The sequence below is a fragment of the Hemitrygon akajei genome, chromosome 23 (assembly GCF_048418815.1).
Source record: "Hemitrygon akajei chromosome 23, sHemAka1.3, whole genome shotgun sequence".
Taxonomy (NCBI): Eukaryota; Metazoa; Chordata; class Chondrichthyes; order Myliobatiformes; family Dasyatidae; genus Hemitrygon; species Hemitrygon akajei.
In genome coordinates this window covers 38,194,669-38,206,881 of record NC_133146.1, presented here as the reverse complement: position 1 = coordinate 38,206,881, position 12,213 = coordinate 38,194,669, and the positions used below count along the sequence as shown (strand labels likewise).

At 40.2% G+C, this 12,213-nt stretch overlaps 1 protein-coding gene across 3 annotated transcripts in view; it reads right to left on the bottom strand.

Moving 5' to 3' along the window:
* The window catches only part of tbc1d12b (TBC1 domain family, member 12b), an 85,312-nt gene that overhangs the window by 45,866 nt on the left and 27,233 nt on the right, over positions 1-12,213 (bottom strand). Inside the window, exon 1 of one of the 3 annotated variants that reach the window (XM_073027448.1) lies at positions 8,842-8,928. The exons of the other annotated variants lie outside the window; for them this stretch is intronic. Within the exon in view, the coding sequence (XP_072883549.1) occupies positions 8,842-8,861 (20 nt within the window). The 5' untranslated portion in view covers positions 8,862-8,928. Of the gene's footprint in view, positions 1-8,841; positions 8,929-12,213 lie in introns of those variants that run through there. 3 annotated transcript variants of the gene reach the window in all.

The following is a 12,213-nucleotide window of genomic DNA, read 5'->3' as shown; positions in this document are numbered from 1 at the left end:
CAAAGATGTTATATAACTAAGCACAAGATTTTCAGAATATTAACTCTGTTATAAAACAGGTCATTTAAATTTATATCAAATTTAGTTATTTCTTTGTCTGAATCAAGTGCTACCTGAATCACCAAAGTCAACTTTGCTTTATGTTATGTAGGCTTGAAAATCCTGAAGAAGCTCTCAGTCAGCTTCAGAATGAAAACATTTGATTTATTATGGTTTTTAAATTCTATAAAGATTAAAGACTGGCTTTTTGTCATATGTATATTGAAACACAGTGAAATGCATTGTTGGATCAATGACGAGCAGACTGAGAATGTGCTGGGTGCAGTCCACAAGTGTCATCATGCTACGGGCACCAAGCATACAACAATTTACTAACCCTTATGTCTTTGGAAAGGAGGAGGAAACCGGAGCACCTGGAGGAAACCCATACAGTCACTGGGAGAACTTACAAACCCATTACAGACAGCAGTGGGAATTGAACCCCAATCACTGGTGCTGTAAATTGCTACACCAGCTTCTACACTACCGTGCCATACAATGATCAGTGGTTGATCAGCTGTTGTAATATCCACTGATGGGGAAGTTGGCATGGCACAAGTGATTAAAAAGCCAAATGCAGACAGGTATCACAATTGCACTCTGAGCAAATTCATCACAGACTGCAACAACAGAAACTGGAGACAAATGTTATATCCTTCACTTTCATAAGACACAGGAGCAGAATTAGGCTGTTTGGCCAATTGAGTCCACTCCACCATTCAATCATGGCTATCCTCCCCCCCCAATCTCAGCCCCACTCCTCAGCCTTCTCTCCGTAACCTTTGATGCAGTGTCCGATCAAGAACCTATTATGCTCTGCCTTAAATACACTCAATGATCTGGCCTCCACAGCTGCCTGTGGTAATAAATTCCACAAATTCACCACCCTCTGGCTAAAAAATATTTCTCCGCATCTGTCTTAAATAGACACCCCTCTATCCAGAGGCTGTACCCTTTTGTCCTAGACTCCCCAATCATGGGGAACATCCTTTCCAGATCATCTACTCTGTCTAGGCCTTTTAACATTCAAAAGATTTCAAAGAAGTTTCTCTTCATCCTTCTAAATTCCAATGAGTACAGACCCAGAGCTATCAAACATTCTTTGTATGATAACCCTTTCATTCTTGGATTTATTCTTGTGAACCTCCTCTGAACACTCTCCAATGCCAGCATATCTTTTCTTAGATGAGGAACTCAAAACTGTTCACAAATATTTAAGGTGAGGCCTCACCAATGCCTTATAGAGCCTCAGCATCACATCCCTGCTCTTGTTTTCTAGACCTTTTGAAATGAATGCTAACATTACATTTGCCTTCCTCACCAATGATTCTACCTGCAAGTTAACCTTTAGGATGTTCTGCACAAGGATACCCAAGTCCCTCTGCATCTCAGGTTTTTGGATTTTCTCCCCATTTAGAAAATAGTCTGCACATTTATTTCTGCTACCAAAGTGCATGACCATGCATTTTCCAACATTGTGTTTCATTTGCCACTTTCTTACCCATTCTCCAAATCTGTCTAAATCCTTCTGCAGCCTGTTTCCTCAACATTATACCTGCCCTTCCACCAATCTTCGTATCATCTGCAAACTTGACAACAAAGCCATCTAAATCATTGATGTACAGCATAATAAGAAGTGACCCAACACCGACCCTGTGGAACACCACTAGCCACTGGCAGCCAACCAGAAAAGGATCCTTTAATTCCCACTCACTGCCTTCTTCAAATCAGCCAATGCTCTAACCATGCCAGTAACTTTCCTGTGGTACCATGGGCTCTTAACCTGGCAAGCAGCCTCATGAATGGCACCTTGTCAAAGGGCTTCTGAAAATCCAAATATACAACATCCCCTTTATCTATCCTACTTGTAATCTCCTCAAAGTATTCCAACAGGTTCGTCAGACAAGATTTTTCTTTAAGGAAACCATGTTGACTTTGCCGTATCTTATCCTGTGTCACCAAGTACTCCATAACCTCATCCTTAACTATCTCTAACATCTTCCCAACCACTGAAGTCGGGCTAACTGGTCTATAATTTCCTTTCAGCTACCTTTATCCTTTCTTAGAGAGTGGAGTGACCGTCACAGTTTTCTGGCAGCATGCCAGAATTCAATGATTTTTGAAAGATCATTATTAATGCCCCCACAATCTCTACATAGAAACAGTTAAACATAGAAAACCTAAAGCACAATACAGGCCCTTCAGCCCACAAAGTTGTGCTGAACATGTCCCTTACCTATAGCCCTCTATTTTACTAAGCTTTGATATTGTTTGCTAGCTTGCTTTCAATTTTTTTCCCTTTCTAATGATTCATTTTGTTGCTCTCTTTAGGTTTGTAAAAGCTTCCCAATCCTGTCTTACCACTAATTTTTGCTTTGTTGTATGCCCTCTCATTTGCTTTTACATTAGCTTTGACATCCCTTGTCAGCCACAGTTGTACTATTTTGCCATTTGAGTATTTGTTTTTGGAATACCTCTATCCTGCACCTTCCTCTTTTTTCCCCCAGAAGCTCACACCATTTCTACTCTGCAGTCATCCCTGCCAGCATCTCCTTCCAATTTATTCTGGCTGATGCCTCTCTCACACCACTGCAATTTCCTTTACTCCACTGACCCTTCCAAAATTTTAAGTTCAACTCATTCATATTGTGATCACTGCCTCCTAATGATTCTTTTACCGTAAGCTCCCTAATCACCTCTGGTTCATTACATAATGCCCAATACGGTACAGCCAATCCCCTAGAAGGCTCAACAAGAAACTGCTCTAAAAAGCCATCAAACTCACTCTTGAGATCCATTACCAACTTCCTTCACCTCAAGTTTCCCCAGAGGCATGAGCTACACCTTCATGATGGGAGGGAAATGTAGCTTAAACATATAACAGGCTTACAAAAATATTGACATCCTCATTGCCCAGCAGTACACAAGGTTCCTCCAGAATGTTTCAGACAGTAGAAACATTGTTTCAGCATATCACATACTGTAATTGGATTCTGGGTGACAGCAATGCTTTTGTTGTATGCATGATGTCCATATGCTTATCTGTCTATAAGAGCCAAATGGTGAATAGCACAGCTCAAGCCCCCAGCAATGCCGTGGCAACTGAAATGCACCAAGTAGCAGAGCTAGATAAAGAGAGTTAAAAGTCTTTAGGTGCAGCATTCAGTAGGCCTTATTAGCATCAGCTTATACAATAAGTAAACACAAAGTACACTGCAGATGCTGTGGTCAAAGCAACACGTACAACACGCTGGAGGAACTCAGCAAGTCGGGCAGCATCCGTGGAAACGCTGACTGTTCGTTTCCACGGATGCTGCCTGCCCTGCTGAGTTCCTCCAGCATGTTGTACGTGTAGCTTATACAATAAGAAGCCTGGATTTCATAAGGACTTCAGTAGGTCTAATTAGGAGCAACTTATATAATGAGGAGCTTGGATTTCAGTAAAGCCAAAAGCTCTCTAATAGTCCCTTCTATAAGAAAATGAACTACAGTTAATTCAGGAGATATTGAACAGCAATCATCTCTCACATGGATGTTTAACATCAAGATCTTGCAAGTATCTCCCAACTTTAACCTGTAAGGCATTTGTGTAAAAGGTTATCACAGTTGATGGCCCACTGCGGTTTCAATTAAACATGTAGCAGTCACAAGAATTAAAATGCAATTACCCTTATGGAAATGGCTTCTTACATTGTTCTTTGCTTTGATGGAAGAATTATTCTAAGATATGACGAATATACTTCTGAAAGCTGCTCTCCTACTATCCCCTGCAGCTAAATTTGATTGCTAACTTCTGCTCATTCCCAAAATCATTGTTTGCAAAGGGAATACCTTCAAAAACGCACATTTTTATAGAGCCCAGAAAAGAGCAAACAGTTCTTCAGGACCTGTCACATTGCTTCCAGTTCACTATGTATTGTACAGAATTGAAGATGTCCCCAAATACTTGAATATCAGCAACAGACTAAAGAAATTAGCCAGCAACTATCCCGGAAGTAGTGCAAGATCTCTTAAGAAACTGCTGATCTGAGGAAATGGGTCTTTTTTGCTGCTAAATGCAGACTTTCCTATTTAAGGTGTGCTTGCTGTTGTGCGAGCTGTAAAACAGCAGTGCTGGTATCAAATTATTCTGATTTTATTATAATTACAGCTGCAAGAAAAAGTTTGTGAACCCTTTACAATTACCTGGCTTAATGCAATAATTACTTATAAAATGTGGTCTGATCTTCATCTAAGTCACAATAATAGACAAACACAATCTGCCTAAACTAACAACACACAATTGTATTTCTTCTTGTCAATATTGAGTGCACCATTAAAACAATCACAGACCAGTTTCAAAAAAGTATGTGAACCTCTGGGGTAATGCCTTCTACAAATGTTATTTGGAGTCAGGCATCCCAAACGAGTTGAGATTTAAGTGCAGGCTGAAGAGGTGCTCTGCTCTATAAAAAAGACACGCAAAGTCAAGTTACAGGTTGCTCTTCTCAAGAAAGATCTGTTTATGGGCAGCATGTCTCAATCGAAACAACTTTCAGAGGACCTTAGAAGAAGAACTGAACATAAAAACATAAAAAATAGGAGCAGGAATAGGCCATCCAGCCCATCGAGCCTGCCCCACCATTCAATAAGATCATGGCTTATCTGTCCGTAAACTCAGCTCCATCTACCTGCCTTTTCCCCATAACCCTTAATTCTCTTACTATGTAAAAACCTATCTAACAGTATCTTAAATATATTTAGTGAAAAAGCCTTACTGCTTCCCTGGGCAGAGAATTCCACAGATTCACCACTCTCTGGGAAGAACAGTTTCTTCCCATCTCCATCCTAAATCTTCTCCCCAGAATCTTGAGGCAAGGTCCCCTAGTTCTAGTTTCACCTACTAATCGAAACAACTTTCCTACTTCTATCTTATTTATTGTAGACTGGAAAAAGCTACAAAAGCATTTCTAAAGACCTGAGTGTAAAGACCACAGTAACAGAAACTGTCTACAAATGGAGGAAATTCAGTAATGTTGCCACCCTCCCTAGGTGTAAGCATCCTGCAAAGATCAGACCAAGAGCACAACATGCAATGATGGAGGTCAAAATAAACCCAAGGATAACATCAAGAGACCTGCAGCAATCTCTAGAACTTGCCAAAGTCTCCACTCGTGTCCACTATAAGAAAAAATTGAACAAGAATGGTGTTCATGGAAGGACACCATGAAGGAACTATCCTGGAGGTAGTGTGTGGGCTCTGTTGGCAGTGTAGTAAGCTGAAGACAAAGGTCAGATACAGCACATTTCTCTTTTGATGGCAATTTCACATATTTATTGAGTGATTTGCATATCTTCCTGACCAACTCTGTCATTCACCCATGTCTTTACCATTCTCTTCCACACAGCTCCACATCCCATTTTGTAATTTAATCATTCCTGCCCCACAGACCTAGCCTTTTATTTCTTTCCACCATTTCCACATACTCTATAACTTTTTTGGTCCTTAAAGCTCATTTATCTTCTACTTTTCCTGTTCTGATGAAAGAGCATCTACTTGAAGAGTTAATTTTAGTCTCTTTCCACAGATCCTGCTGAGCAATTTTCTGTCTTTAAAGAGCTGATGTTGTAAAATTCCAACTGTGTGTGTAGCATTAAATCAAATTTAAATGAAAATCTGAAACTTGGCACTCAATTTTAATGATCCTTTTAGAGAAAAAAAGCATTAGCTATTAAAAGATAAGCATATGTTCTAACAACATTTTTCCCAGCAAAAGGATCATTTCAAACATTGATTTCGATCTCAAGTCCTTCTCTTTGTTTCATTAAGTGATTTTTACTTTGCTGCTCAGAAGTTAACAATTTTCATTTATTTTGGTTATAAGGCCCAATCAATGTGTATTAACAGCTTTGTTTCTTGACCAGTATCATTGTCAATCATACTACTGTTTAGCTACACCTAAAAAGATTGTTGCTCTGTGTTGTTATTGTAATAGTGGGCGAGTCCAGGACCAGAGGGTACAGCCTCAGAATTGAATGATGACCTTTAAGAACAGAAATGATGATGAATTCTTTTAGCCAGAGGGTTGTGAATCTGAGACATTCATTGCCACAAAAGCTGTGGAGGGAAATCAATGGGTATACTTAAAGCAGAGATTGACATGTTATTGACTGGTAAAGGCATCAAATGTTACGGGGATAAGGTATGGAGGGTTGAGAGGGAAAATAAATCAATCATGATCAGAATGTACTCAATGGGCTGAATGGCCTAATTCTGCTCTTATGACTTATATAATATATAGCATATTGTATGTAACAATACTCATTACACCCTACTTAAGAATTTAATCAAATCATAAGGTTATGCAAGTACCAACATAATAAGTTAGTTTTCACATCTTTTACTAAAGATAGAGAATAAAAGAAAAAAGGTTACTGCATTGAAAGTGTAGTCCTCATTTTTGAAACAGTAAAATTTAAGACAAATTTGACAAAACAAAGCCACATATTTGGTGGATGTACCAGAGGCACTTAATTTTTCCAAATCAAAAATATACTTTTAGTTTGTTTTAGCATCTGTACAACAGGCACCCCAGCCCCACCATTACTAAGCTCTGCAGTATTTCCAATCACCAGTACTCTACTGCCAAGTCTCCTTAAACAGTCGACCATTTAATATTTATTGCCACCATGAAAGGTTTTGTCCTCCCTAGTCTTTCTTTAATTTATTTCCAGCTTTACATTATGCTTTTGCTGAACAGTACTGTCTACAACAGATGCACTGCTTTTCCAAGTGAAACAGATTCTACCTAAGGTCATGAAATTCCCACAGTGGTGGTTACATTTGTGCATGATGTGTCATTCATGTAGTTATTCCACATGGCGAGTTACTGAGACAAGTTACGTTACTATAACAAGAAGTTACCACTTGCCATGGTAAACTTGATTTAACAAAATTCTACTAGAGGCTTCAACAGACAGGCAAGACTGATTTTCTATTGGCAAAACAACTTTAAAGACCTCACGTGCTTGCACAATTTTGAAGTTTTTAAAAGCAGATAAGGAACACCTCATTTTGCCACAATAGCCATGTTTAAATTTAGCTCACACTCTGCAGCTGGAAAAGTTGAACATTAATTTTTACATAAGTCACTGGCCACAATTCTAAGTAACAACAATCAAAATAATAAACTCTCTTCAGATGCTGACAGGACTAGTTTTAATTGAGCACTACATTAACCCAAGTTGATGTTTACTGTAGTTCTCAAATGCTTCATGGCATAAAGTAAACAGTTGTTAAGTAATATTAGTTAATCCATACAATCTATGTCCCGCTTGGTGGCGCAATAATATCAGCGCCAGACTCCGGAGCGAAGGTTCCCGAGTTTGAATCCAAGTCGGGTTGAGCGTCAAGCTAGCAATTCGGCCTCGTAAAAACAAGAATAGCTTGCTACGGAAACACCGTCATGACGATGCCCCGATAACTCCACTGTCGAGTTAAGGGCTATTCTTCTTCATGAAATCTATATTAAGCAACAGAGCATATCTACTGTTATACTTCAGAAAATGGGTAGCATTTTTACCATAGTTTGTGGAGAGCTAAGAAAGTGATCAGTATATAGCAGTGAATTTTATAAGTTGCCATCACCTACATATATTAATGACAATTCAAAAAAGATATAATTGCAAAATCATATTACTCTCACTTTTGGAGTTTGACAAAACAAGCTGCTAAATAAATCTCCAAATACTTCTTTAAGCAAGATTGAAAGTCTCAGCTATATTACCCTCCTTTCTACTGTTCATGTATTCACAATTTTTAAAAAATGAAAGACTATGAACAGCCTTATTGACTTGATGATGGACATTTTACATCACTGACTCTGTTCTGTGGAGACAGAAACCCCATCTGGGATATCCAAAGAGGTAGAATCTATGTGTACATTAACAAGTGATGTTGCACAAACTCATCTGTAGTAGCAATCACTGTTCTGGGGCAACTGAACAGCTTACAATTAAATGCAGGCCACATTACCTGCTCAGGGAGTTTACTGTTGTGTTCATCGATGCTGTCTACATCTCCCAGACCACGAATGCCAAGGATGCACCAAGAGAGCCTTACAATACCATCAACTCTCTTCAAAACAAATATGTGGATGGTCTCTTCATAATTAATTGCAGGAGACTTCAATCATGTTAACCTGCAAGACATTTTACCCAAATTCCACCAACACATCACCATGGTCACTAGGGGAACAAACAGACTGGAAAGTGTTTATAGATGCAGGCACAGTACTTACAAAGCCATCCCACACCCTCATTTTAGCCTCTCTGACCAGATTTACATGAAGTCAATCACAGCATACCAACTACTGCTGAAAGTGGAGCAACCAGACAAGAGGACCATCACTGTACAATTTATATGCTTCAAGGCTGTTTTGAATGGACTAACTGGCAAATCCTCAAAACCAGACCTCAAGGTATTATGTCTCAGTCTTAGGCATCAAGAGGTATGACTGCCTATGCTCAAAAAATTCAAGAACACTTCTCTGATAATGATCCCTGGTGTATGTGGCAGGGCATCAAGGGTATTACTGACTATGCAAGGAAAAACGGTATCTACTCTACCAGTGACACTTCCCGACTCTAAACAAGTGTATAAAAACACACTTCGAGACATGTAACAACACCAGTCATGAAAGCTACCCCTCTCCCAGGTGACCAGCCACTCTCTGTAACAACAGCAGATGTGAAAAGGATTCTACAGAGTAAGGTGACAGGGCCAGACAACATCCCAGGGCAAGTATTCAACACATAACTCACCCAGGCTGCTGTCCCCACATGCTTCAAATCAGCAACAATATCCCTGTACCATAGAACTCTTCATCTTCAGAAATAAACAACTACTGCCCAATGGCACTAATGCCAATCATTGTGAAGTGCTTTGAATGGCTGGTAATGACAGACATCAAAGACTTCTTTCTTGCTACAATAGACACTCACCAATATGCTTAGCAACAGAACCACTCTATGATAGATGCACCTGGCCCTGATACACCGGGAAAATAAGCACACATGTCAAAATGCTGTTTCTGGATTTCAGTTCAGCATCCCTCCTATTGTCCCACAGACTTTCAAAGTTCAAAGTAAATTTATTATCAAAGTATATACATATCACCAGATACAACACTGAGATTAGTTTTTATTTTTAAAAAGGCATACACAATAGAATCAATGAAAGACAGCACCCAACAGGATGGACAAACAACCAATGTGCAAAAGGACATGCACTGGGTGGTGGGGGTCCTTGATGATGGATGTTGCTTTCCTGCGACAGTGTTCTGTGTAGATGTTCTCAATGGTGGGGAGGGAGCCACTGTTTTCTGTAGGATTATCCATTCAAGAGCACTGGTTTCTATACCAGGCTGCAACCAGTCCTCAGTCTGAATACTCTTCTGTGTAACTGGGAGTTGGACTTTCTAACCAACAGACCTCTGATAGTCAAGATGCATAACTGCTCTTCCCTCCTGATCATCGTCAACACGGATGCCCCCCAGGGCTGTGTACACTCTGCTCACACATGGCTGAATGACTAAACATCCAAATACTTACATCTTCAAGTTCACTGATAACACGGTGGTGGTGGGGCTCATCACAAACAATAAGGCAGGCTACAGAGAGGAGTTAGAAGAGCTCTACTGCCAAGCAAATATCTCTTCTTGATGTCAACAAAACAAAGGAGATGGCTATCAACTTCATGAGCACTCGCACCACTCACACCCCTCTTTGCATTGGTAGCACAGCAGTGGAAACTGCGAACAGTTTCAAACTCATGGGAATGCACATCTTGCACAACCTCTCATGATCCCAGAACACAGTACACATAACCAGGAAAGCTCACCTACTCTACTTTCTGAGGAGGCTGAAATGAGCAGGACTATACACATCTAGACTCAAGTCATTCTACAGATCACAGTAGAGAACATCCTAACAAGCTGCATCACTGCATTTAGCACACAGCAAGGCTCTACTACGGTTTAACAAAACTGCCCAGTGCATCACCAGCCTACACACCATCAAGGACATATATATAAAAAGGTGTCAAGAAGGATCCTATCCACCCTGCTCATGGACTCCTTGTCCCACACCCACCAGGGAGGAGGTTACGTAGCATCCACGCCAGGACCACCACACTCAAAAACAGTTACTTTCCCGTTGCATTAAGAGCTCATCAACACCACCACCTACTAACCCACCACTCCTCACCCCAACCTCCAATACTATATCTATGTACATATACTCCCGAGTCCAGCTAGCATCATTTTTTGGATATAATCAGTGTATGTACTGTACATGCATTCAACCTACCTTATGTATTTATATTATGGGTATGGGTTAGGGTTAGGTTGAGATTATGCGGGCAGTGGGCAAATCAGCCCTCTTGTGCTTTTTGATCTCGTCACTTGAGATTCAGTTTCACGCAACCCTGCCACTTTGAACTGGCCCACGCCTTCATTAACCAGGTCCAACACTTGCCCCTGTTGAATCTTGCCCCTCTTGACATAGGACATCGGGTTTGTGGGGGTTTAGCAAGGGTTAATCGGGGTGTGCTTAGGGTTTGTAGGGTTAGGGTTAGGGTTGTAAAACCTGAGACACGGGCATAGCCAAGCATGTCAAGTGCTAGGAACTTTTGGACTATTCTAGTAGCATTTTGATTTTCTGAGGATTTAAATGGATAGTGTAGCCCTAATTGTTTAATGCTATTGTGTAGTGCCTTTGGATGACACCAGCTGTAGATATCACTATCAGAACAATGTATATCTTGTTCAAGTTCCAAAGTCCTTCAAATACCTATTTTAATTCATCATATTTCTAGTGTTTTTCACTTACTGATTTCGGTAAGTTATGCGTGTTTGGAATGAGTATATCTATTAAATATGTTGTATTTACTTGTTTATCCTGTACTGTTATATCCTTACAGTTACTATGGATAAGTTATAATATAATTTGTGGTAGTCTGACTCTAAAACTGGATCAGGTTTGGATTTATAGATAGATAGATAGATAGATAGATACTTTATTCATCCCCATGGGGAAATTCAACTTTTTTCCAATGTCCCATACACTTGTTGTAGCAAAACTAATTACATACAATACTTAACTCAGTAAAAGATATGATATGCATCTAAATCACTATCTCAAAAAGCATTAATAATAGCTTTTAAAAAGTCCTAGCGGTTGAATTGTAAAGCCTAATGGCATTGGGGAGTATTGACCTCTTCATCCTGTCTGAGGAGCATTGCATCGATAGTAACCTGTCGCTGAAACTGCTTCTCTGTCTCTGGATGGTGCCATGTAGAGGATGTTCAGAGTTTTCCATAATTGACCGTAGCCTACTCAGCGCCCTTCGCTCAGCTACCGATGTTAAACTCTCCAGTACTTTGCCCACGACAGAGCCCACCTTCCTTACCAGCTTATTAAGACGTGAGGCGACCCTCTTCTTAATGCTGCCTCCCCAACACGCCACCACAAAGAAGAGGGCGCTCTCCACAACTGACCTATAGAACATCTTCAGCATCTCACTACAGACATTGAATGACGCCAACCTTCTAAGGAAGTACAGTCGACTCTGTGCCTTCCTGCACAAGGCATCTGTGTTGGCAGTCCAGTCTAGCTTCTCGTCTAACTGTACTCCCAGATACTTGTAGGTCTTAACCTGCTCCACACATTCTCCATTAATGATCACTGGCTCCATATGAGGCCTAGATCTCCTAAAGTCCACCACCATCTCCTTGGTCTTGGTGATATTGAGACGCAGGTAGTTTGAGTTGCACCATATCACAAAGTCCTGTATCAGTTTCCTATACTCCTCCTCCTGTCCATTCCTGACACACCCCACTATGGCCGTGTCATCAGCGAACTTCTGCACATGGCAGAAATTATAGAAAGATATGATTTCATTTATGAGCGTGTATTTTAAAACAAGATTTTAAAGAATGACGTTTGCCACTTGATTATGCCTGTGTAAGTAATCAGATTGTGTTAAACTACTGCAGAATCCTGTAATGTGTTGAATGGCTTCTGGTTTTTCCTCGGCATTTTCTATATTTATCATCTTGAATTTGTTGGTCTTTTACTATGTATTTTTGATAACTTTTTGTGTTGCCTCAAGGAAACCTGCTACTGGGAAGAGAT